Raw genomic sequence first — 26,020 nt, forward strand, 5'->3', positions numbered from 1 at the left:
CAGCGGGGTGCTGGGAGCTCTGGGGCGAGAGCCCAGCGCTGGGCGAGCGGGCCCTCAGCCCCCTCCGGCCTGCCCGGGCCACGACCACCGGAGGGGGCTCCCCTGGGCCTGAAGCGTGAATGCGCCCCACCCCCGCCTCCCCGCTTCGGCTCCCGGCTGCGGGGATTGGGGTGATTTCTGCTTCTGTTTGTTTATTTGTTAAAACCTGGACGGAGGTTCTTAGAAATAAATAAGGGCGATACCGTGTTACCGTGGCGGTGAGATGCAGGCTTCTTCCCGGAGAGGGCGGGGAGCTTATAGGCCAGGGCTCGCCGCCGCCCCCTCCCCTTCCCCCCTGTACAGGGGGCAGCAGAAACGGTGTTAAAGCAGGTTAAAATTTTTCTCGTATATTGCTATTTCGGGTTTACCAGATGGCAGTAGCAATGCAAACAGCTGTTCCCATTTAAAGACTTCTCTAATAGCATTTCTTTCTAAATATTTATCTTTTTAAAGCCTCAGTCCAAACGCTCCAGTGTACGTCATGGAGGCAGAGCATATTCTCTGCAAAGCCCTGTATAGAGTTTGCTGCTCGGACTGGGTGCATGAATGGAAACCTTTCAGGACAAGATCTGCTGCTAATTCTGGTTGTGGATTGGCCAGCAGAGAGGGGCTGCTTATTCCTCTTGGGTTGGTGGAGTTCATAAAAAATAGCACTGACCATATGGGTTCTCTAGTTTAAAATGCCTGCATCTGAGAGGTTGCTGTGTGGAAGGACTCATTGTGTAACAGCTAAGTGGATACAGTAGTCTCTTATTATTATTTTGTTAGTCTTATTTTGCTGATGGGAAGGAATATAATGTATTATTATTTTTAAAGCTATCTGTTTTCAAAGCAGTGTCTTAGGATAATGCCTTACTTCTTAGCTGAGAACACGGATTACTGTTGAATTTGTCAACAAACTATACAAGGTTTTTAAATGACCACCTGTGACTTGCAGGCATTGTCCTCAAACATACTTGTTCAGAGCTGAATACAAATGTAGAGGTGGGGAGAACTAAGATGTGTCTCAACGTTTTAGTATAGTAGGATGCTTCTGCTATTTGGAAAGGGAGAAACTCATGTCTGACAGCATTTCTGTAGGGATAATTGTTTTAAGTGGCTCAGGAGAGATTCTGCACACAGAGGAAGCTCACTGAATCTGTTGGAATTCAGCATGGGAGAGCTTCACATGCAAAAAAAGCTTTGGCACATGGGAGTAAAAGAGGAAGCTAGGTAACCTTTCAGACCATTTAGCATACCAATTGTAGTGTCAAGGCAACCACTGTAATTCTAAAAGCTGGAAAAAAAAAAGGATTTAATATCATGCAGATGTGCTGGCTCTTGCTTCTTTTATGAATTGGGGTATTACATAAATGAAAGAGTTAGTAAAGCAATGAATTGTTTTTATAGAACCAAATGCATGCCAGGTGCTTTACAGACCAGAAGAAAAGGTCCCTGCCTTGGAGAGCTTATGTTCCATAATAAGATGTTGATCAAACCTGCCTTGGAGTAGTTTTGCCAGCCCATGAAGCTGCTCGGGTAGTAAGATCTGGGACAAATATTTGCATAGAATGCTAGGAAAGGTGGCAGAACAGGACCAGGAACTAATTAACCTGGCAGTGTAATGCAACATGTTCTCCTTGCATGCTTGGTGTTTGGTTTAAAATGTCAATTTGACTCTTTTGTTGTTTCTAGGGCTGAAATCAGATATAATGCAATTTATTTTAACTAATAAATTAATTTAACATCTGACATTAGCTACTTGAGCTGGATGCCTAGACAGTTGCTGACTAAACAAATATGGGTTGTTTTTCAGCCAGGTAATTTTCCTGATTCACCATGTGACCACATAAATGTGCAAAGAGCAAAACATGGACTTAATCTTGGGAGAGAGAAGTAGTTGCTGAAGTTAGTAGTAATACTGATTTTTTTTTCTTCCCCACTCCTCCCCCAGAACTACACCTTACTATTGAAGAAAATCATTAGAAATGTCATTGCTTGAGTTCTGACTTCTAGAAACCCAGGGTTTAGGAGGAGAACTGTCAGCCAGTCCTTGAAAGGCAAATCAGATTTCAAGTTTGGTTGCCAAAAAGATGATCTTACTTCATGGTGTTATATATGGACTGGTAATTTGTGTCGAGAAAATGGTTGACATTAATAAAGAAGGGGGAGATTTGGGAATGTGGCCATGGGGGCTGGAAAACCCCGTGGTTGAGATAACATTAGACTCTTAACGATGAGGCCATCAGGAATATAAAAGAGTTTAGAGGGAACAAAGAAAGGTGATTCAGGAGACTCCATGCAGTCTCCGGTTTCTTGTTCTCCAGCCATTAAGGCATGGATGTTTCGGGGTGTTTGCTGTTGTTGTTACATTCAAAGTTGTTTGACCAATGAAAAGGTGTTTTGAAAGGAACTGCTGTGGGGAGAAGGATATAAGAGGGGAGCCTGCCCTCAAGATAAAAAAGGCAACACGATGAAGTTACGTCTTCAATAAAGAAGCAGGAAAAAGAAGTGAAGAGGAACAGCCTGGCAGAATGGAGACCAGGATGGGAACAGGCACTTTGATTGCCTCATGAAGATAGGTTTGGCCAAACTCAGCAAACCGCTTAGAGAAGCTTGTACGGAAAGTTGCTGGAAATAGGCGCACTGGAGCTGGAGAGAAGCTCAAGCTGAGAGAAGCGGACCCGTGCACACAACTGCCTCTCACTGGTAAGCAGTTGCTCATTATGGAGAATCATACGTCCTTAGGAACAAAGACTGTCCTGGTAACCTTACAGCTTATTCTCCTTATTAACAATCGGACAGTTTATGAGCCTGAAATATGGGACCAAACTGAGGTCAAGGTGTGGGACTCTGCAACTAAAAATGGCAAGGTTGCAGTGGGATTGCTTGGCACCTGGTGAGCTGTCTCTGAGGCCTTAAAGAGCCCTGTGGGACCACAGTCAGAAGCATGTGGTTTCCCAGATAGTGAGGGAGCTGCGGGCTCCTTTACTGATCCGACTGCTATGCCATGGGCACCTCTGCTGCTACAGCCACCGAAGACCTTTGCTATTATGCCCCCTGCTGACCTGAACGTGCCTTTTGACCCAGACACTGTTGGCCTTGAAAAGGAGATGGATATGCTTTTCTTTGATCCGGGAAGAACGGGATACAAAAGGCCTGAAGACCGAGTTGCTTGACAACTTAAAGCAAGACATATTGTTCAAAAGGAATGGAAAATGGAGACTTGTATGTAATCAAGAAAAGGAGTGGAAAATGGAGACTGTTGAGTCGTGAAACTTGGAGGATTGTTTGTTACCTTTTCTGATTGTACATATGTATAGGCATACTTGCGTTTAGTATGTAAAGCGATGTTCTGTATATTTAGAATGTTTGATGTTTGTTTGTGCATGTTGGTGGAGTGTAGACTCCCCGCACACCCAGCGCTGTTTACTTGCCTTTTATACCTTTTAGAAATATTTGTTTTATAAATATTACAAAATTCAGATTGAGTTGAGACCTCATTTATAACAATGGTATATACATACGTACATTTATGGCTGATTTGTCCTGTGTGTGCAGCCAGGATGGGTTACAGCAGAGCCAATCTAAGTTTAAGTAACATGTTGCTCAGTGCTTGTCAGCTTGTTCTCAAGTGAGCAAAATGGACCTGTGTTTTTAAAATGCAGGAAGTACTGTGAGGCACATGCAGAGAAAACCTGTGTGAAGTTAGGTGATTATTGCAGTACAGCAACAGACTTAGCAGGGCAAGGTGTTGCACTGGGTGAAGCAGCACACTGGATTTGTGAGCTGTTACTGATGTCAGGTAGTACATAAAGCAAAAAGGGGTTGGGGGCCTGATTTCCATTTTCAGCTGTGAGCTGGGTGTATTGGTCAAGCTCCTTGAGTTTCTCTGTGATGGTTCTCAGCCTGTGCTTTCAGGGCAATGCATTGCTAAACTGTGACTCTCCAGGAGAAGTGTTGGTTTGATCTAGGTTCGAGTTTTCCCATCTCAGAAACAAGAGGCAAAGCAAGACCTCAAAGATACTCACATCAGCAGTGTTTTGTCAAGGCTAAATGTCTGGAACAATGGGATTCTCACACTGCCTGCTATTTCCTTGTTCTGCTATTTCTTTGTATCTTTTCTTTAGCCTGATCTGCTGCTCTTGATATTGTAAGGCTCATCCTTTGTGGCAGGCAGGGGGAGAGGTAGAAGAACCACTTTTTTTTGTGTTTTAATGTTGATTGCTCATAGGTGTGTTCTTACAGGCTTCCCTGTTGAAATTTCAGGATGGAAAGTAATTTGCTATCAAATGCCATTTTGTCTCTGTCCTGAGTTCACAATGCAGTTCTTACTGCAGTTTTAGTTACATTGCCTTCAGGTCGTTCTTAAATGCAACCTTTCAGAGGGATGCAAGAGTTTTCTTTTTGCCTGCAGACTGTGCTGCTATCTTGTAACTGTTACTCAATAATCAGTTGGCCTGGACATTAGGTTGCAAAAATTTAAACAAATTGTAAACTGTTGAACTTTGCCCTGCGCTTGCTGCTCATTTCCCTGTTCTGTACTTAGTTGCTGACAGGGGATTTAATGAAAAGAAATCTACGTTAAAATAAGTGACTACAGTTACAGTGCAGGAGAGCTTTGCTTGGCTACTGTGTGTGATGATCAACTTTGTGTTGCTGGCATTCATACTTGGTGAACAACACTTTATGGGACAGATTCATTTGGAACAGATGAATAAATGAACTTTCAGTGATTTCTGGGAAGTATTGTTCATTTACATAATGTGAATCTTTACTGTTTTTTTTCCGGTTTTCAGGAAAGTATACATATTCTTTTGTTCCTTTGGAGGTACTGGACTACCAGAGATTATTAAGATTGCAGCTAATGTTGTGTCTGTCAGTGAATGGGCTTGCTCCAGAGAAGCCTTCCTTCTTGTCTAGACATTCTGGTGTTCCTGAGATCTCTTTGCACATGCTGGTGTTGAACTGGATGACTGGGGTATGTTTTCTGTTAATATATCGAATCTTTCCATAGGGATTTTTCATTGGAGGCCATGGAGCTTTCAGCCACTGACCTCAGCATCTATGACAAGCTATCAGAGACAATTGATCTAGTGAGACAGACTGGCCACCAGTGTGGGATGTCAGAAAAAGCCATTGAGAAATTCATCAAGCAGCTCTTGGAAAGAAATGAACCCCAAAGGGGACCTCCACGCTACCCTATCTTAGTGGCTGTCTACAAGGTAAGGTGTCTTATTCATGTACAGGCTATTTGAGGATCTGAATTTCTCCTTTGGCACCTGAGCCTTTTGTTTCCCATTGCGTTTTCCTGATTAATTTTTCAGAGTCTTTTATTCAAAAAACTGTTAAGTGTAGCTTGCTTCCTTCCTTCCAGAATTTGATCTGAAAAAAGAAGACAGATGACCAAGATTTGGAATTGCTTATATGAATTGAAAGTTGAATATGTCAATGCCCCCCTTTCCTTAAATTATTAAGGAACAAAACCTTTGGATTTTTTTTTTCAGGCATTGATTCCAAGTGTCAGCACACATAGTGGAAAGGAAGGAGATTCTTAAAGTTCAGGGTTGACTAATGAAAACATCCATGTTCTGTTTCTGACCCTGTCATGAGCTTCTACCTATCTTTACTCTCCTTCTAGTCAATAAAATGAATCAACTGCCATGGTGCGTGATGACAGAAAAATGTTTTGAGGACCATAGTTAGAAGATGTTGTAAAAAGTGTTACAAAGTGGGTGAAAGGATTCCATTCTCTTAGGTAGCTTGGAGATATTACAAGTATGTAAAGCTTCCTATTGACATAATATTCCATAGTGTTTTAGTGTTGTCTTTGAAAAATCATCGTAATAGTTTCTATTTAGAAAAAAATCCATCCCTTCTGTCTTCCCTCTATCATATAAAAGATGTAAAAATGAGTCAGGAGAACAAGAAACTGGAATTTTGAACTTTCAACTTCTGTTCTTGTTTTTGCTGTTGATTCTTTCTGACTTTGGCCGGGTGGGGGGGAATGCATAATGTCATCTCCTTAAGGCTTATTTGAGGTTCTGTTACGAGGGAGAGAGCTGGCACCAGCGCTGCCAAAGTGTTTCAAGGCTTGGCGGATGTTTACAGAAGGCTTTGTAAACTTTGTGTAAGAGGCATGGTGGAAGTGCAAGCTTTTATTTGGTTAGGTGGGAGGAATCAAAACCATCTGTAGATCATTCTTGCTCTGGTGCTGCATTATTCACAGTGCTAAAATAAATGAATGGAGATGCATGGGTCTGATTTGAAGGCTGCTTTACTTCATCTTTGGAACTGCCCTAACAGTGAAACTGTATGACAACTCCCTGTGTATGTAAATAGAATTGCAGTTGAATGAGGAGCCACAGTAAAAAAATTTGAGTGTTCATCTTACGGTGCACAGCCACAGTCCTTTGATAACAGCCAGAAGGTGTGTCATGTTCTGAAAACGCATCAGGTCACTGCAATATAATTAATTACATGGCTGTTTTCTCTCACAGGGCCTGCTCCTGCTGGGATTGGTTTTGCTAACTGTTTACTTTGTGATCCAGCCATACAGCCTGCTGCCACCTGAAGCTCCGCTCTCCAGAGCCCATTCCTGGGGCTCCCTCATCGGTCACCTCCGACTGCTGTCTCTGCCTATTGCTAAGAAGTACATGCTTGAGAGTAAGGAAATGATTTTTCTGCTGTAACATAACCCTAGAAAGAAATACCAAGTTAAAAACCAGCCATGCGAATCACTTGAGTGTCTCCTTAGACACCAAATAGCAAATGCGGTATTGACATGGCACCATGGTTTTCTCTTCCCCTACCACTGTACTTAAAAACAGCATCCTGAATTCTAGCTAGCATACATTACCTTCTGTTCACTGGTGCTGAGGCATATTTTCTCTCTTAAATTCATCATTTTCTTCTTGCACTCTTTTCCTTGCTTTTAACACATTTTTATTTTCCACAAGGGTTCTCCTTTCTCTAAAAATCTTTGCAGTTCTGGGAACTGTAGTGTGATAGCTATGCTGGATAAATGTCAACTTTCTTTCTGAGTAAGCATGCAAAAACAGTTTGTCTTCATATTTGTGAGCAGGGTGTAGAAACCTCAGCACGTGACCTAGGTTTAAGGAAAAGTGTTTTTTACAAAGTGGCATACTGGTAAAGAACTGTGGGCTTGCGAGCCTACAGTGTTTATAGCAGTTAAAGTAATGTTAAGTGTAATATGTGTGAGGAAGCTAGATAATTTCGTAATGAGATGGTCCCATCATGGGAAAGGAACATGACAGATATTACTAGTCTGGCATAATAGAAGCAGAAAGTATGAACGTTTCTCATTCTCAGTTAATCATTTCAATTGACTTAAGCTGGCAAGTGGTATAAGCATGGGCTCTGCCTCTCTGATAAAATACAAAGACTGTCAGTAATGACAAAGCTGTGAATTATTTTGAGCAGGGATGTGGCACAATGTTGATCGTCTGTTGGCTCACTGTAAAAACAAACTCTAGTGTCCATGCTCTTGGGTGGCTTATATTTAACTTCTGCAGCTCATTGTGTTGTGGAATTCTGTTATAGTTCTGACCTACCTGCTGTAGCTAAAAAGGGTTCCCTGAAATGCCAGCACCATTCTGCATTTTCTGCGTCTCTCTCTCTCTCTTCTGCTGACGTGTGATTTCTGTTGATTTGAGTTTGCATGGGTTGGTCAGGGTATCCCCCGTTATTCATTTCCTTATTCATTAGAATCTCTCACAGGGAAGAAAAAACAAAGGTGAAGATATGGCTCTTATAGCCACTTGACATGAGTTGACATGGCTCGGGTAACTTTGATCTAGCCTCAGAGAAAGAACTTGAGTTAGAGTCTGACTATTTGAATGACAGAGTATAGCACCCAGGCTGAACCTCATCTGGATTCCTGTGGAGATCCCTCATGTCCTGGCTTCTCAGAGGGCAGCTGTGGCTACCAGGCCTTCCCTAGTGCTGGCCCAGCAGTGCTTGTGTCACACTGCTCCCTGCTGGATGAAGCGTGGTAAAATCATTCATGAGGGATAGACAAAGGGAATGGCATGGGGCTGGGCTGGGTGGTCTCCATCTCTCTCTCACTACTTCCTTTTGCAGAATGTAACGTTTTTCCCTTTCTTTTGGCCTTACGGTCTCTTGAAGGGACGGGGTAATGCTACCATTTGTCATCCTGTTTGTTGACAAGAATGTGAGGATAGGAGGTCTTGTAAGCAGGTCTAGCATTTTTCATTTGCAAATAAGACACCATGCAAAGAGTCTGCACAGCAGAAGAAAAACACTAGCCAAGGGACTCAACATACTTACTCGTCTTCCGTTCTTGTGTATATACCTGCTGGATTAATTTTTTGAGGGGGCTGAGGATGAAACTTGAAGTTTCCTGGGCTCAGACACCAGTTCAAATCCAGCCTGGGCTATTCGTGTTGAACACCACCTGTTTGCAGTTTGGAGACTATATTGGCCCACCAGCAATGCTGGCAGAATTCCCGTCCACATTGCTTTGATGAAGCCTGGCCACAGGGTGTATGGGTGGCTCGTTTTACTTCCTCTGGAGCAGGCAGGGGCAGCCTGCCTGTGTGGGGCTGCAGTCTGGGGTTATGCTGTCCCTCCTGGGCCTGTTCTGGAAGCATAGATTTTGGGCAAGTCTACAGGATTGCAGGTTGGAGCATCTTCCATGGCTAGATGTGGGCTGAGCAGTCAGGTTTATGGGGCAGGTTTGGATGCCTAGTTTCTCCAAGTGATAGAGCCCCAAATTAGGGTGGAGGAGGGGCTTTGAGAGAAGCAGGGATACAGGATGCTGCTCTTCTCTCCCTCCAATTCAGCGTGGCCTGCTTTCCTCCTAACCCTTATTCTAGTCCCTTGTACACCAGGAACTGTGCTGTGGATGAGAAAGGCTGCCTGTCTGCCTTTGGACGTGGGAGGACCTTTGAGCTGTTACAACACAGACAAGGTGAAGAGCAGTGCACACAAAGCTGTGACTATTGCATTAGGTTTGTAGGATTAGGTCCAAAGTAAATTTCCTCTTTGCCTGTCTTTCTGTTCTGTTGCTTGCTTGCTTTCTCCTCTGTATGAATTCACATATTAAAAGTAATGTTCCCAGTCTTTGTGTCTTCAAAGGTGACTCTTAGATTCTTGGGTTTGGCCCCTGTGCTTCTTTTTCAGCTGTTTTCCCAGGGCTGGGAACCAAGGTCCCTTTGGATGGGGAAAAGTTCTACGGAAATGTGGTTTGCATTTGCTCTTCCTGAGCTTGTGTTTACGCAGAGCTTGTGAAAACCTCAGTGCTGGGTCATGCTGCCTGCTCTGGGAAGGATGAACGCCTCTCATCATGTGGGCATGTTTCTTTTAGCTGGATAACTTGGCACTTCATGTTGTACCGCTCCCCATGAAGGTTGCAGATTTGCAGACCTCTGGGCTCAGTCTGTTGCATGCAACACAGATAATTTTGGTTGGGCCTGTGGATTAGCACAAAACTTCCTAGGAGAGAAAGTAGAGCCTGTATAATCTGGATTCATTTCTGTTTTCTGAATAGGTTGGGATGGACAAGTCACTGCCTCTGTGTTTCTGTTCTATGCCTGCAAAATAAGGCTACGAGTACTTCCATCTCCCCTGCAAATGTTAGGAGGAAAGATAATGAGAGTGGAGCTCTTGGAGCATATAGTAATATGAGGCAAATGAAAAGGGATTTTCTTTCTTTAACAGAAGTTTTAAAATCATAATGGGGAATATTCTACATATTTATTAGTGGTTCTTCCTTTTGTGACAGTATGACATCTTTATAGCTTTGTTGATATCTAAATGTCAATTTTGATGTCACGTTGGTAACTGTTCCCTGCCAACCACACAGAGCATTGATGAGGATTTATGTTGTTCTTGCATTAACTCATATGTCTGCCTATGGTAAGTACAGTAAGTCCTTGCAGCTCAAAAACCTCCACAAAGCATGTTGGTCAATGATGAATGAACTGGCTCTCATCCAACAACTTGACAATTCATGTGCTGATAATAACCCCTGTAATAACCTGAAGGAAAATCCATTTTGCTTCAATAACAAGGCCCAAACCTTACCAAATTCATAGCTCAAAATCAACTGGGTCAGTAGCTGCTCAGCACCCCAAAAATCAGATGCAAGCACACACACCTATAAAAGTGATCCTGTATAAGTTACCCCCAGTTCAGAGAAGAGTTGTGTTAAAAGTTCCCTTCTGTATAGACCAGAATGGCTAAAAAACATTTTATTGTTTTTTATACAGAACCTATTTTAGAGAAATGAACCCCGTTGGAGGAGTTGTGTTTAAGCAACACCTTGTAAATGACATGTCACTGTCACATCCTGGGGCCTGTGATGTGCCTCTGGGAGTTATTTGTGGGGATGGGTCACAGCAGTCTGGGTTACTGGAGCTGTTCAGCTGGGAGAAGACTGCAGCCTCTGCCTCTTGGCAGGCCATCTTCAATTTAGCTTGAGGCTTGCCTTGGCGCCTGGCCAGGCTCTGGCTTCTTTTTGCAGTTAACCTTTTGCAGGCAGCCTGTGATGGGCCAGCTGCTGCCAGATTTCTTTCTGTTTCATGTTCATTGCCACCCCTCTTATTGTAGCCCTGAAATATGTTTATCCTTGGCTCAGCTCTGTGCAGAAAGGGAGCATCCAGTGTGCCTTTTTTTTTCACCTGAGGGGGGACATTCTGCTTCCTGAGCTCCCTGTGGGCTAAGCATCTTAGTATTTGGACTGTTTTTCCCAGCAGGTTTTGCAGCCCATGCTGCATCTGACCTGCTGGTTTCATTGATGTATGAGCCCAAGGAACATGGGTCTTCTCTGAATTAAAGGCTTGAACAAGAAAGCTGCTTGGGGCATACCTGTACTGGGCCTTCATTTATTTTGTTTGTTTTCCTCCCTTCTTTTTATTTTTCCCTTTTCCCCTTTCCCTTTTTATTTCCCCTTAGTTAAATTGTTTAGTTCATGGTAGTCTTTATTTAATTGTTATTATTATTTCCCTTTAATTAAATTATCCTTATCTCAACCCGTGAGTTGTTCTTTGCTTTACTTCTCCCCCTCCTCATCTAAAGGAGGGGGAGTGAGAGAGCGGTTGTGGGGTTTAGCTGCCCAGCATGGTAAAACCACCACAATACCTCGAGGTCTGATTTCCAACTTCTTGCTTATTTTAGTAGTCTAATCACTAACTGACCTTTCTTCCTGCCTCCAGCATAGCCTTCCCCTCTTGCTTACAATGGATATTGCTTTTTTTCCTAAACCAAATGCATTTTGGCCTATTCAAGCTGTTTTGCTATTCTGTTTTTACATGCTCTCATGTTCCCACTTCAGGGGCTTGACCATTTTGAGGTGTGACATGGGTTGCAGACAGGGCTCCCTCCCATCCCCATGCAGCTACTAATTTATCTGATTTGTGCGTATGTGTAAACAACCCTTAATAATGTAACCTGAGACTGGCCAACAGACACCTGTGTTGGCTCATTCAAAGGGGGGGGAAAAAAAGGCTGATATTGCAGTGTAGGTTGGTGCCAAACAGTTTTCAAATACTGCTTTACTTTGGTCTTCATTCAGCCAGTGGACTGTTTACTGTTAGCAAATCCAAATAAACTAGCTCAAAATAATTGTGGTAATCCAGAACTTTAAAAAACTCTTTGTTTTGTATTTGGATGTCACCAGAAATCTCTTGTTTAGTCATTTGCAGAGCAAGTGAATTCTCATTTTGGTTTGCTTCCCTGGAGTGATTGTGCCGTATGTGACCTCTTGCAGAGGCAGAGCTCTGCAGAGTAGCAGAGCTCTGGTTTGCACTAGTGATATGTGCATGTCAGACCTCTTGCAGACTCAAGTCACTGTCAGGCAAGTGGAAGAAGCTGAGAGGGATTTGCTTCAAACACATGCTGTTCCTCCAAGCCACATTGCTCATCTAGACACTGCCAGAGCAGCACAGGCTGCCTTCTAAGGCATGTAACCAGAGGTGCAGGTGGACTTTGGAGGATTTTCTGACAGCTTAATGCCTACCTTCAGTTATGCAGATTTGTCCTGGAAGTAGCGCTCTTTTGTCCCAGTGGTCTGAGAGTTTCTCTTGGGCTAGGCTGAACAGACTTGATTTCACAATGTCTTGTTGGATCAAGGTCATTTTTGTGCTTTGCTAGAGATTGACTAATCATCCTTTGGTTGTTTGACCAGCCGTTACCCATTAGTGAAATGAGTGAGAAGTTATTTGAGCTGTTGACTTTTTACCCAGAACAAAAATAAGTGTTTATTGATGGGCTTACTTGTAGCTGTTATTTTGTTGCTAGCTTTTCCTACAAATGCTCTGAAACCAAATGGGAGGTACTTCTACAGGTATAAATACGTTAAGAAAAATCAGAGCTACAGACACGTTCAGTATGAAAAAGAGGTGAGGATCTTGTGTGGAACAGAAGCTCTGCATGGTGTATTATTAAAAACCCACTGTGCTGCCTTCCTTAATCAGAACTTCCACACTGTAATTAATAAGCACTTCTGACTGTTGCTTTCTGACTTACTCAGGAACCTGTTGGTTTAGCCTGAATTTGTCTTGACATGTAATCATGAATTGATATCTTTGAATAATCATGAATTGATGGCTTTGAGTAAAAACTCAGTCAGTAAAACACAGTTTTATCTTTACATAAAGTCCGGGAAAGGAGGCACAACAATAAGTTTATAGTATATCTGCTACAATGGTATAGCTCAACAGCATGCAAACTATTTACTTGAGAAGTGTAGTGTCTGTAAGTCTGCAGTGGTCCCAAAGCAACAAGAGGCTAGTCATATCTCAGGAGCAAGGATGACCTGGCCTGCAATATTCTTTGGCTGTCAAAGCAATAACAGTACATTATGAGCTGCAACTTCACTTTAAGGTTAAGGGCTAGACCTTGCAAATCCCTGTCCTAAAAATAATGGAAAGCAGCATGGTAAAATCCAGCATCTGGAAGCTAGATATATTCAAATGGAGGAAGAGCTGCAGCTTTTCTGTGGTGGTAGTAATTGGAAATCAGAGCACTGAGGATCTCATGGGCCCTACATCACTTGGAATTTTACAAGCGGGACTGAGTGTCTTTTAAAAAGCTCTGCCCTGTGTCAGCTGTAAGAACTAGCTTGTGGCCTTAGCTACAAAAATGAATGGAGGAGTTATCTTACTGGCTGTCGGGTGCGTATCCGTAAAGGGCAGAAGTATGGTCACAGCAGAGGGTAGATTGAGGTCTTAACCTCTTCCCTTCTAAGGGTCTTTTCAGATCCACTTTGAAAATCCCTTGATTTTGACAAACGTGAGGAAACATGGCAAATGTGGAGATCAGCATCTTCTCATTGTTGCATCTAGCACATAGGAATAAGACTGTGGCTGAAGTCCAGCATCATCAATGAGGCAGTGGGCAAGGCCCAGGTGAGTCCACCCCCATCCTGAGCCTACCTTTCAGTTCTCCAATGTTAGTCATGCTTTTTCTGAACCCTTAGGCTTGCCTGCTCACCCACCCTGCTTACAGGTATAGTTCTTGATGGTATGTTGAACCCTGTGAGGGGTGGTCTGAAATAGTTGTGGTTAATGGAATATTTGCAGCCATATAGTATGGTCAAGCCATACAGTAGACCTACAATAAAGGATAGAGAAATGTCTTGTGACTGTTCAGTGTATAGACAAGTGTATAGTCTTTTCTTGACAGTCCTGAATTCATTTCAGGCTTGTTAAAATTGTTCGTATATTCCTGGAACTGGTTTCTAGCAAATTATGTTGCAGGACTAGGGAAGAGTGTCAGGCTCAGAAGGATGAATTGAGGATTTGGAACCAACCTTTGCAGGTTGTGGAGCTGCTTAGTGCATGAGACAGTCCTCTGGGAAGCTTTCTTGTGTAGGTGATGGTGGCAGAAGATCTAGGGTGGCTGCAAATTCTTGGGAGAGGCCCCCATCCCCTGGAACAGATTTTCCTGTGCAAATTTAGCTGTCACCTGCCTAGTAGAGAATTCTTCAGCCTTGCAGTCCTGAGTGCTGCGAAGCAAACCAGCTTGTTGGAGAGCCAGCAAGCTGCTTCTGCACCTGCAATTCTGCAATTTTGTTTCCAGCACTTTGTTGGGGTCAGGAAGAGCCCTTGACTTCCTGTGTCATGCTGGAGCAAAAGGTTTCCCCGCTAGATGGCTTCACTCTGAACTTGTTGCACTGGCATCAGACTGATACTTACCCCTCTATATGGTCTGTTAAGAGACCTGGCCCTTCTCCTGGTCTCACATCGATGTGGGCAAGTTTCTGTAAGTTTTACTGCTTCACTGCAGTGGGTAAAAGCAGGGCTGGGTCTTCTCAGTAAACTCTTAGCCTCCCATCTGACTGTACACGCCTAGCATCTCTGGGGCTGTGTGCACACACCCCTCTGTAGATCTGAGGACAGCCAAGAAGCTTGGGAGATCCTCTGTGAAAATGGCCAAATAGGGTGGGGTGCTCATTTTAAACTAATTGTAAATTGAAAATTATTTCCCTACACAATGGAAAGTACAGCTATAAACTCCTGCCAGCATTACTCAGAGATGCATTTTACGGAAAGTTGTCATCTCTTCGTTTGTGCTACGTTAGAAGCTGGAAGTCCTCAGCACTGGTTCTGCTAGGAGCTATCCAAACACAAGGGAAAAGACATATTTTGTTCTGTAGAGCTAATTAAGTATAAAAGCAAGCGTTAAGTGAGTGTGATCAACAGAGAACAGGTTCTGTGTACGAAGTGAACGCTGCTCCTCAAAGAGGGGTGAGAAAGCACAGGCGTGTAGGAGAGGTTCATTGGGTCTGGCCCACACTTCCGTCACGTAATGAATAGTTGTATGTGTCAGTACTACAGCTGCTTTCCTGCAGTCAAACTCCACAGGGATAATTGCACACGCCCAACAATTTAACATTTGAATGTGAGTGGATAGAACCATCGTGTGACAGTTGCACGTGATGGTTGCATTGAGATGAAGAGTGCATCTTTCTTTTCAATATTCGAGCAAGCTATGCATGCGCACAGTGTGCATGACTTAAACCAAAATAATCCTCCAGGGTGTCTGGGCAGGGTGGTAATGTAAAAGGAATGCAGGGAGTGTAATCAAAAGAGAGAATAAGCATCCTTGGTAAAACTCCTGCTCTGGTCCCCAGTGTGCGGTTGCATGCCCTCTGCTCTTTGTGCAGTCTCACCTCCCTCCATCCCTGGGAAGGGCAGGCCCTTCTCGCTGCCTGTACTTGTCATGCCAGTCACATACATGCTAGTGCACAGACTAACACCCTAAACAATAAATCTAAAAGATTAATTACAAAAAAAAAATAAAATCCCACAGTCTCACTTGCGGCATTTGAAATGTGTCTCAACAGTGCTCTGCCTGGGTTATTCATAGGGAAAAGAAATAACCTCCTGAATCAAGCAATTGAGAATGCAAATATACCAGCCTAGCTCAAAAGAGAAATCAATCTCTATACCGTCAAAGCTGATTAGTATCCAGTTATGGGGTACTGTCCTGAGCCCAGAGAGAGAATTTAGGGATAACTGGGCTTAACACTGTAGGATTAACTTTCTAAATTTTGCACAGAAAGAAATTATAGTAATGTTGCTCTCTCTATCATGACAGACCATAAGATATTTTTTCTTGTTCTTTTCGTGGTGGCTGCCCCTCCTCTGGAGAGATCTTTCAGCCTTTTGTTTCCCATTGCTGACCAGCGGTTTTTCATGAGTTGAGTTTTTTTGTTGTAAAATTGAAGTTTTCTACAGCCTGTGGAACAAAGATTTTCTTTTTTCTCTTGTGAACAGGGAGGGAAAATGCATTGGAGCAGTTTCTCATGGGAGTGGGACTTTGGCTTGCGATAAGGATTTTCTACTTTGTTTTGCCTTTTTACCCCTTTCCTCAAAAACAGGGATGCTTTTTCCAGAAAGACTAGGAATTATGTCCTGATCCCTTTCAGTCCATATACCGGCAGTAGGTGTGGCATTTGTGAGTTGATTGGGATCTGTTTTGCTTTTTTCGTCTGAATATATCCAGTCTGCTCTTTGTTGTTTTGTCCTGATGAACCTAAACCCCTCTATAATGTTACTATTTGTACGTTGCAGATGTCAGAGGGGAAAAATTAAGCAAGTGCTTTCCTGTTAAGTGGTGTTCATCAATTATGACCCATGAGCAGGAGCATCAGTGTGGCTGATGCTATGGGAAACCATGACCATAGTAACACAAAGGCTGCATGCCTGAAGAGCTGCTGTGTATCATGGTTTCCCAACTATTTTTCATACAGACATCACTGTCTCTTCTCTCTCTTCTTTCCCATTCACCCCATTTCCCAAATGGGTGGCCTGCACAAATGCCCAGGAGACCCAAGCTGTTTTGACATTTGCTGGCTCTGGACAGGACAGATGAGTCTGTTATGAGGGTGGATTTATGGATGTCTCATGTGAGGTGTGGCCAGGGCCTTGGGTTCCTAACCCACCCTGACAGATCAGGTGTTTGGTTGGGTTTGTTGCCACTGCCCAAGTTAAACATCTTCCCATAGGATTAAAGCTGTTACTTCCACTAAATCAGAGCCAAGTCCTTTTAGTCTGGTGGCTGCAGGTGCCTTAACATAGAAATACATGGGGCATTCAGGATTGTCTTCTCTTGTCCTGTTTGTTCAGTGCAGGAAGTCAATTCTGTTACTGTTTGCTTACTCTTGTGTGCTGGGAGAGCTGCAAGTTGGAGGAGAGAGGTAGGATATAGGCATCAAGTAATAGTTTCACGTGAAAAATTATATTTTTGAAGTAGTAGATATATGCAATGTTCACTGTAGTCCTGTTTAGCTGATGGTGGTGTAACAATGATTTCTGGAACTTAAAACGGATATAGATGTGGTTCAGGAGGAAGGTGGGGGGACTGTGTATCAAGTTAATAAGCTACATATATTGCAAAGTTTTTCCTCATGTTGGGACTTTTCTCCCCAGTTTATCTTCAAGTCAATGCATGAGATGAAGGAATAATATATCAGCACCACATCTTGGTGAAAACCCACATTTCCCAGCATCCTCTGCATATCAGGGACTGGGCAAACTTTGCCCAGGACAGAGTCTTTGTAAGTTAATGCAGGTAGAAAAGCAGGATTTCAGGAATGTCTTAGCAGGGCTCATGGCATCAGTACTAACCACATTAGAGTTACTATTTTCAACTTGGAGATATTTTTTTTCTTAAAGTAATTTTTGTCTTCTGGATGTCTCACTTGTAAATGCTCTTTGGATTGCACTATTGCTTGTGGAGTTGTTTCAACTTAATTGCGCTGTATATGGTGGTTGCCTTCCTCATGTTGATAGCGAAAGGGTAACTTGGCCTGTATGCCTTATATATACAGAGAAGTGGAGTTAATAGAGAGCTCTCCCATTTCTCCAAACCATGAGCCAATTCTCTAACATCTTCAAACTGTGCTGGAAATGTTCCCTACCCCAGTGAAGCTTGCTTTTTTGAGTAACTTGCATCCATTGGAAGCTATAAGTAATCTCAGCGTTTCATGTTAGGGATAATGAATTTATGTTTGAGTCTGTCTCCTTTCCATTTTGTTTTTGGTTTATTAAACACATTTCTCTTATTTCCTCCCAAGAATGCCAGGACTGGTGGACAGCAGGTTGTAGACAAAACACTTCTACGCTGCCTGCATGTTGCACAGCATGTTCTTCTGTGAAAAGCCTTCAGATTGTGACAGACATTGGAGAACTATCAGAAGAACTCCAGAGGTCTCAGCCTTTTCTAATCAAGGTAATGTCTTGATTCATAAGGCTGGATGCTTAGTCCAAGCTCTTTCTGTGTTCAGTTTTGGGCCCTGTGTTCAGTTTTGGGCCCCTCGCTACAAGAAGGACATGGAGGTGCTTGAGCGGGTGCAGAGAAGGGCGACAAAGCTGGTGAGGGGCCTGGAGAACAAGTCCTACGAGGAGCGGCTGAGGGAGCTGGGCTTGTTCAGCCTGGAGAAGAGGAGGCTCAGGGGCGACCTTATCGCTCTTTATAGGTACCTCAAGGGAGGCTGTAGCGAGGTGGGGGTTGGCCTGTTCTCCCACGTGCCTGGTGACAGGACGAGGGGGAATGGGCTTAAGTTGAGCCAGGGGAGTTTTAGGTTAGATGTTAGGAAGAACTTCTTCACTGAAAGGGTTGTGAGGCACTGGAACAGGCTGCCCAGGGAAGTGGTGGAGTCACCATCCCTGGAGGTCTTTAAAAGACGTTTAGATGTAGAGCTTAGGGAAATGGTTTAGTGGGGACTGTTAGCGTTAGGTCAGAGGTTGGACTCGATGACCTTGAGGTCTCTTCCAACCTAGAAAATTCTGTGATTCTGTGATTCTGTGAATAGCACCAGCCGAAGAACACTGCCATGTATTTTCAACCACAAACTCAAATTGTTTATACAGGTGGAACATATATCTAAGAATACATTTAGCCCCATTTTAAAAATATTGGGGGTGGAGAGCTCTCTGCAACCTTAGCAAGTTGTTCCTCTGAGTAATTATCATTGTGGTTGAAAATTTAGCAATCTAGATGGCTGTTACTCTTGGATGTTCTTCAGTGGGATGGAAATGGGAGAGGGGAGAAACTCCAGGTGCACAACTTTTTTTTGTTTTGTTGTTGTTCTGTGTTGTTTAAGACAGGACAGCATCTCTCTTATGAAGAACTAAAGCACTTTCAGTCCCAGCATCCAGAACTGGCAGAGGTTGTAATAGAAGAAAATTCATCCGAACTGTGGAGCTGCCCCCCGAGACAGAGCTTCCCATTTTTCTTTCCCTGGTGAGTCAAAGATAAAGGATGCGATGGATGTATATATCCTGTCTTCAGGGGTACCCAGGCTTTACCTCTGTGTGTTAGCAGGAGCTTGCAAGTTGCACTTTTACTGGAGTGAAGAGGAAAAGGTGTGGGTTATAGGTGCTGTCCACCTGCTGACACTGACTGGATCCAAGCAGAATACTTGTGCACTAAAAATGGAATGTTATGCGTTGGGACTTCATGTGTTGCTCCCCTTTCAAGACAAAAATATCCTAGTGACTGCTCAGTCCTATTCTTTAGGCCGTATATTAGTCATCTGGGCTGTGGTCTGTGGCAACCTGTGGCAACTGGTTTACGTTTCTAGTAACCTCTGGAAAATTTTCCACCCTTAATATCAACTGAGAAAAGGTACCATGACTTTTGCAAAACACTGAGAAGTACCAGAACACTAACGGATCCTGTAATTTGTATTTGGTGTCATTCAGGAAAAACAGCCTGGCCTAATCCTGGACCTCTGTTAACTGTGGTACAACTTTCAGAGTGACTACAAGACATTTGAACAATTCAGAACTCTCTAAGGTTGTGAAGCAACCCTGTATGTTAGGAAAGTCTTTTCATGTGGATAAGAAGTAACATGGGAAGGTGCCACAGTGGAGCAGACTGCTCCTTTGCTCATACGAACGTGCCAGGTAGTGTCCTGTTTGGTTTGTGCAGACAGACTTGGAGTATAACAGTATTAATCATGTCAAGCCACTTTACAGAACAGTAAAAATAACAGACCCAACCCTGCCTTTTCCAGCTATATTGCCCGGCCTAGAGAATATGCTTAGACATGCCACCTCCACCATCACCCCCACTGCCTTGCCATGTGGTCTCAGTTATGGTTGCATACAATACCACCTCTCTGCATTTTTGTAATTATTGGCTCTGATTGACAATTTGGATCATTTTGAGGGAAGGAGAGGAGGAAAATTGTTAGGTATCTAAGGCAATGTGTTTGTTCCTTGTTTATATGGGCCTGCAGCAGGTACTAAAAGGATATGAAGGAGCGCAGGTTCATCAGCTGAAAAGTCCAATATTGCTCTTAGGAGTGATGTTTGTGCTCTTTTAGCTTCTCTAGTCTCCGCCTCAGTCTCCCCCTCCAAAAAGGGGGAGTGTATCAGCCTTCATGTTTATCAAGCTTTGATCTTGGTGAACAATTTTGATCTTGGATGTAGACTTAAATATAAGCATTGTCATAATGTGATCTTTCTCTAATACGGGTTGTTTTATTTATATATTTACATGTTTTATTTATACAGGTTGGATTTTTTATTTTTTAGGAGCAAATCTGTAGATAGAACTCAGATTCTGCAGGAATTTTTCCCCACTTCCTCTTCATTGTCTTTCCACAAGACAGTGTCCCTAGAGACTTGCTTCCTCATACGCCATCCAGATTTGGGGAATAAGGTGAGAAATTCATCCCTATCACATTATTTCCCTGTCTGTGAGTTGTCATCCATAAGCTTCACACCTTTAGGGGTTTTGCAGGACATTTTCAGTGGATGCAGAGTTGTAATGGTTCTTCCCATCCCTGTGTAATATGGCATCTCCAGAGTTGCTGTACCATTCAGGAGGAGGAAGGAGGTGTGTATAGTTTTGTGCTGCTAGTACACTGCGTCCATCTCCCTTGGCAGTTAGAAATACCCATGGGATGTCCCAGCTCCACTCAAATGTATGTCCTGGCCTTGCTCTGTAGTGGTGAAGGGATGGACTTTGTATGTGCAATGGGGCACAATTCACTTGAGAAGTGCTTTTTTGGAGCAATTCCTGGCAATAAGTTTCATCTATTCTGAGATACCTGCCATGGAGGCACATCACTGAAATGGGTTCTTCTAGCCTGATCTCCTCCTTTGTTTTCATGTGAGGTTTTGTGGGTGTGGAGGGCCTGCATTGTCTTGGAGAGTTTTGCCGTGATCTATTGGTAGCTGGGGGGAGCAGCAAACCTGTGATTTGTGCTGTCTTGCCTTGTTTCAGGGCAGTGATTGTCTCTCGATTAGACAGACCCAAGAAAAGGGTCTGTCAAGGCTTCTGAAATATTCTGCTCTCATCCTAGAGCTACAGCTTGCATGGCCTCTTTGCTGTTGGAAGCGGACAGCTCACCATGACTGTTGTACCTCTGGACAAGTGCAGAGGACACTGTGAGATGTTCAAGGTGGAGCTGGAAGCTGGAGATTTGGGTGAGTATCTGCACTGTAGTATGCAGGGTCTGTGAGATCCGTTAAAGCCAGGAGACTTCTTCCAGCTGGATCTGTCATAACTGACACCTGAGAAGGTGGTGTGTGCCATTACCACCTCTGAACTCATGTGTGCCTTCAGTGTTTGCAGCAAGATATGAATGTGATTATTCTGAATGTGGGAATTCATGGCCTGGAACACAAACAACTGGATACTGTGAGATGCTGAATGGGTAGTTGAGGTTACTCAGAGATGCCTAACACTGGGCAGCTGGGGTTAAGCAAGACTGTGCTCTGCGAGGTGTTACAAACCCAGTGTGGCACAGAGGGCAGGCTCTTCACAAAGAGTGTCTGCATAACACCACCACTTTGTGGGAAATATGAGCAGTGATTAGGCGTTGATTCATCTAATGTGTCTTCCAAAGGTTATGCCAGCACAGATTACTGGATGATGAGCTTCATGGCCAAAGGGACAGAGCCGGCGGTTGTTTGTTATGGAGCTGCTAGCTAAGGACAGTGGGTGGGAAAACAGAACTACTTCCAGGACAAGAAGATTTTCAGCTGTGAAGCCAAGGCAACATCTTGAAAGCGATAGACCTGGGGCAACTGTGGCAGGCAGCTTTGCCACCTTGCATGTTTACAGTGTTAAAAAATGACTGTTTTCCTGATCCTTTGCCCTTCCTCAGATGTAGTTTGGGAGAAGCTCAAGTTATTCGTGACCTTCCCTGTCCCCTCAGGTAAGCCTTGAGCTGACAGCAAAGGCTTTTTCCAGGAGCAACAGAGGGATGTCTCAGGATGAGATTCACCTTTGTGGATTATGGCACTTCTGAATCTTTGTGGGAGGAGGTTAGGAGTGGAGGGGTGTGTGTGACATTTCTGTATACGTTCCTCCTGGGGAGGAGGCCTGAAGCCTGTGTTGGCAGGCCAGCTCTATAAAGGGAATTGATATGTCCTACATCTGCTCCATCTCTCCATCACGCTCATGGCTGTGTGCCTCAACAGTGTGCCCTGCAAAGCCAACCTCAGTTCTGTGCTTCAGGGCTGACATGAGCCTCCCAGCCTAGTGGCAGGGACACTCACACACAGCATTGTTCTTGTACCAGATTAATCTCTTCAGGGCTCTTTGTGTCTTGTGATCGCTCTTCTACTGTTCTCTATCAGCAGATTGTAATTCAGTCAAATAGTAACTGTGCTTTTTTTCCCCCACTTCCTTTCCTATAAAAACACCGATGCAAGTTTTGGTGGTCATGGTGCCAGGAGTGCAGTAGTTCTGGATGGAGGTGGAGCTGGGTGCAAAGAAGCTTTTTATAAGTTCATGTTCTGATTGTGCACCTAAGATACTGGGGTTGCATGACTGTTTTCATATATATTCTGTTAGGAGAAGTACTGCCTGTGTTCCTGACTTGGGGTACCTGCAGGAGCACCAGAACATCTCCTTGTCACTGGCTTTTTTGTACCAACTTCTTCCAAATCTGATACATTGTCTTCAGAATGAATTTTGATTTTTTCCTGAGTTCCTTCCAAGCTGCCTTTGCATGCTTCCTGTTGCTTGAGCACTGCATTATCCAGTGTCCTGAGAGACTTGGTTTCAGTGTTTGCAGACTGTGGATGCTGCAGTCCCTTCCAAGTTTGATCCTTTGGGTCTGTTCCTGCTGTTGAAGATCATTTACAGATGTGTAAAGCTGAACTCATACGCCAGGGCTGGGGTTCAGGACATACTCTCACACTTGTTGCTATGAAATTGGAATGGGTTTTGTTTGAAAGCAAGCTAACTCTGTTCTTAGAAGCAAGAACCTTTTTCTCTGTAAATATTTTAGGTACACTTAAAATGACCAATTGGAAAAATGTCTACCCAGCCTTTGCTTTTGAGCAAAAGCAGGCAAATGGGAGCAAACGTCTTACTAATCATATTAAGGACTGACAAAAGCTGCCAAACTGGATGACCATGTCTGGCTCATTAAGAAAGATAAGGCAGGGGACAGTTCTTGCTCCAAAGAGTTTAGCCTGGGAGAGTTTAGTCTGCATTACAAATATTTCTATGTGTAACACTTGTTTTTCTCCTGTAAGCTAATGAGAGCAATCTCAGCACCTGTGTCAGTGTGTTTGGCCCTTGACACTGAACCAACATACATCAGATACAGTAGAACCGAAGAGGGAGAGACTGAGTCAGAACAGAAGACATTTAATTTGTAGCAAAGCTATTAAAGGGAATTGAATTAATAAGAGTTATGTTAGTATTGTTAGTGCTTGGAGTGTGTTTTGGACTTGTGACACTACGTACAGTCCTGTACATGCCAAGACACACACACCATCCCTCTCGCTCTTCTTAAAGCCTGGGTCTTAGTTAATGGAAATTTGGGAATTCAGTGATGGCAGAATCATCAGAGGGCCCACATTAGTGACTGTTGCTATTTACACTTTGGCACTTCTCAAGTCAAAGACTGACAAGGTTACTTCACCTCTTACTGTTTTTTTACCTGATCCATTTTGTTGGGTAGGAGTTGTATACGGGAAGAACCTGCTTGGACCCTTTGTTGCAGAGATTGCAGATGGTTTGGTCATGCTGTTACTTCTAAGTGTCCTTGAACGAAACTTGTAAAAGAGCTGCAGAGACAATTCTCAAGTGTCTGTGAAATGCCTGCTTTTTGGGAGTCGTACTAAAGTCATTGTGGCTGTCTGGCTCCTTTGAGAAATAGCAGAGAAAATGGATCTATTTACAGCTGCTGTTTAGGTTGAGGGTAGGAGGGGCGCTAGAGCAAAATTGTGCCTGATTAGCAAAGGTGCTTTCAGATATTGCTTCTCCCCTCGTCAGTGTGTTACAGCTGGTTGGACTGATGATGGTGAATCTGGACTGTCAGCTTTTGAAGTGCACTTTATGGTGTCTTCATAAGTTTCCAAATCTGTGTCTAGGTGATATATTGCATATGTCCCAACCTTACTCCCTTTGGAGTTTACATAATTTGTTTTTAAACTTCCAGTATATTTTCTCTTCTTCTTCCAAGGACTGTAAGGAATTGGCTGCTACACTGAAACAGGAGGGCAATTATTTGCTGATAAAGAGCTGATTTTGGCCATAGCTGCTGTCAAGCGTGGAGCCTCAATCTGTAGCGCAGCATCTTGAGTAGCTCCTGTAATCAACTGCCAGAAAGGTTATGCTAATGCCTTCTGCATTGTGACATGGGTAAGGAACTGGGTATGGACAACTTAGAGGTGAGGCCAAAGTGGGAAAACTAAGATTTAAAAAAAAAAAAAAAAAAAAGGGGGTTGGCATCTTGGTCAAGTGGCCATCTTCCTCATCAGGGGCTTCAGCTTCACACAATCTTACTAAAGGCTGTGGCCTCCCTAGAGAATTCGGCAATTCCTAATGAGCTGCTCAGTCTGGAGTAGAACTGGAGTAGAATGTGTCTATTTTCTCAGCTATCGAGACATTGTGGCAATGAACATGATCTGGATGAATCACAGAGGGTGTGTCTCCCAACACAGTCTCCCTTGCCACTAGTTTCACTTTGGTACTTGTATATCCAAGTGTGTGTGCTGTTTTGCATAATACCCCCCTTTACTGGCCAGCTCAGAGGGGTGCCCAGTAAATATGTGCATCCTCATTTTAAAAATCTATTTAAATGCTTCAGAGCGCTTTACGTCTAAGCTGGGAGAGGGATGTCTGCACACCTGACATCCCACAGACTGCAAAGGTGCTCTGAAATCACACTAGTGAGGCCCTGAAACTGGTGCTACCCAAGAACCTAGTGGGTGGAGATGTGGAGGGGTCATTCTTCTGCTTGTCAAGATAGAGAGATGGGCTGCCACCCATGATCTGGACTGTGTTTTAAAGATAGTTTCCAAAAGCAGGGGTCATTGACCATTGCTCTCAGTCAGCCCTGAACTCAGGGTAATTCAAAGGAGGAGAAAGGAGTACTGTTTTCTTCAGTAACAGGAAATCAGTATCCCCTGTGGGGGGCAAGCTGCCAGTTTCTGTTGATTCCTTTCTGTCTTTCTTCCTCTCCCCATTCGCATTGTGCACACACATTCCTCTGGGGCAGCTCTGCAGATCCCAGCCCCAAACTCCCTTTGCAATGTTCTGGAGAGCTTTCTAGGGTCAAGTTTCCTGTGTATCCTGGGCCGTTAACTTCTCCTGCTAGTCTTCTTGTTGTAATAGTCTGTCAGGGAAGCTGGTTTTACTGCAGGGAACAGGGCTGGATAAAAGCACCTCCCTTCTCTTCTGGCTTGGCCTCCCTGACTTTCCAGCAGCAAATCTTGCACGCCTTTCTCAGCAGTCCTGCTCACAGCGTGGGAACTCCCTTAGTGAGATGAGGTGGAGAGTGGCAAAGCACGTTCCTCGAGGTGTGAATGCCAGCATCTCAGCAAGGTGATGCTCCTGCTCGCACCAGTAATGCTGCTCTGGAGAGTGAAGTCTACAGGATCTGTCCAATCCTGGGCTCAGTGGTCTAGGTTCTCTGGCTCCCACTTGGTTCCCTTGGGAGCCACAGAGCTGAGCACTTTCTGGGGCCAGATCATTTTGGTGGGCCTTGCAGTGGGTGTGCAGAGAACTTCTACTTCTGGGAAACCTTTCTCCTCTTCCTAAATTTTATATGTAGAGTTATATATTCTCGTCTTCAGGAAACTACTTCTCATAAAGGATATATTTAATGTCCTGCTGAGTTAAACAAGGGAGATGCTGGTCTTCCCCTTTCCTTTGAAGATTCAAACAAATGACAGGTGATTTATTTTTAGAATTCTCTCTCTCTGTGGGGAGAGGAGTCATGTTATAAAGGCTCAGGGGTGCTGGGAAGTAAAGCTATATATGCATAAAGACTGTTTCAATGCTGTACACTATAAATTCAGTGGTGGATAAAAAAAAGAATGTAAATATGCAATTAATGCAGAATTTTATGGATTGTTGTAATTTAATATATTGCAAACTTTGTAAATACTTGGGAAAAGCCTGTAAAGTGTGTAAATAAATGAGATTTGTATGTAGAGAAGAAGAATAAAAAGTTTTTACTTTTTGCAATTAAATGGAAGTGTTAATGAACCTTTTCCCTCTTCTGATTTTTGCCATGTTGCGTGTCAGCTGT

The 26,020-nt window shown here is 43.6% G+C and overlaps 1 protein-coding gene across 3 annotated transcripts; it reads left to right on the top strand.

The window, feature by feature from the left end:
* Positions 1-15: 15 nt before the first annotated feature.
* On the top strand, positions 16-25,977 carry LOC311423494 (bombesin receptor-activated protein C6orf89 homolog). 3 transcript variants are annotated; one of them, XM_084497541.1, is made up of 8 exons: positions 16-170; positions 5,036-5,243; positions 6,519-6,684; positions 17,585-17,739; positions 18,614-18,753; positions 20,052-20,178; positions 20,825-20,948; positions 21,371-25,977. In XM_084497541.1, the coding sequence occupies exons 2-8, from the start codon at positions 5,055-5,057 to the stop codon at positions 21,454-21,456; spliced, it is 987 nt and encodes a 328-aa protein (XP_084353667.1). In that variant the 5' UTR covers positions 16-170; positions 5,036-5,054; the 3' UTR covers positions 21,457-25,977. The 3 variants fall into 3 exon arrangements, with proteins under 3 accessions (XP_084353667.1, XP_084353665.1, XP_084353666.1); XM_084497539.1 differs by lacking the exon at positions 16-170 and adding an exon at positions 4,818-4,949 and having other exon boundaries at positions 20,031-20,178; XM_084497540.1 differs by lacking the exon at positions 16-170 and adding an exon at positions 4,818-4,949.
* The last annotated feature ends 43 nt before the right edge of the window (positions 25,978-26,020 follow it).

Source organism: Aythya ferina (assembly GCF_964211825.1).
Source record: "Aythya ferina genome assembly, chromosome: 25".
NCBI classification, from domain to species: domain Eukaryota; kingdom Metazoa; phylum Chordata; class Aves; order Anseriformes; family Anatidae; genus Aythya; species Aythya ferina.

Excerpts from the sequence above, each read along its gene's own strand:
- LOC311423494 (XM_084497539.1), top strand. The coding sequence starts at position 5,055 with ATGGAGCTTTCAGCCACTGACCTCAGCATCTATGACAAGCTATCAGAG. Across the intron at positions 5,244-6,518 it reads TCTTAGTGGCTGTCTACAAG|GGCCTGCTCCTGCTGGGATT; the intron begins GTAAGGTGTCTT and ends TTTCTCTCACAG. Across the intron at positions 20,179-20,824 it reads ATCCAGATTTGGGGAATAAG|AGCTACAGCTTGCATGGCCT; the intron begins GTGAGAAATTCA and ends CTCTCATCCTAG.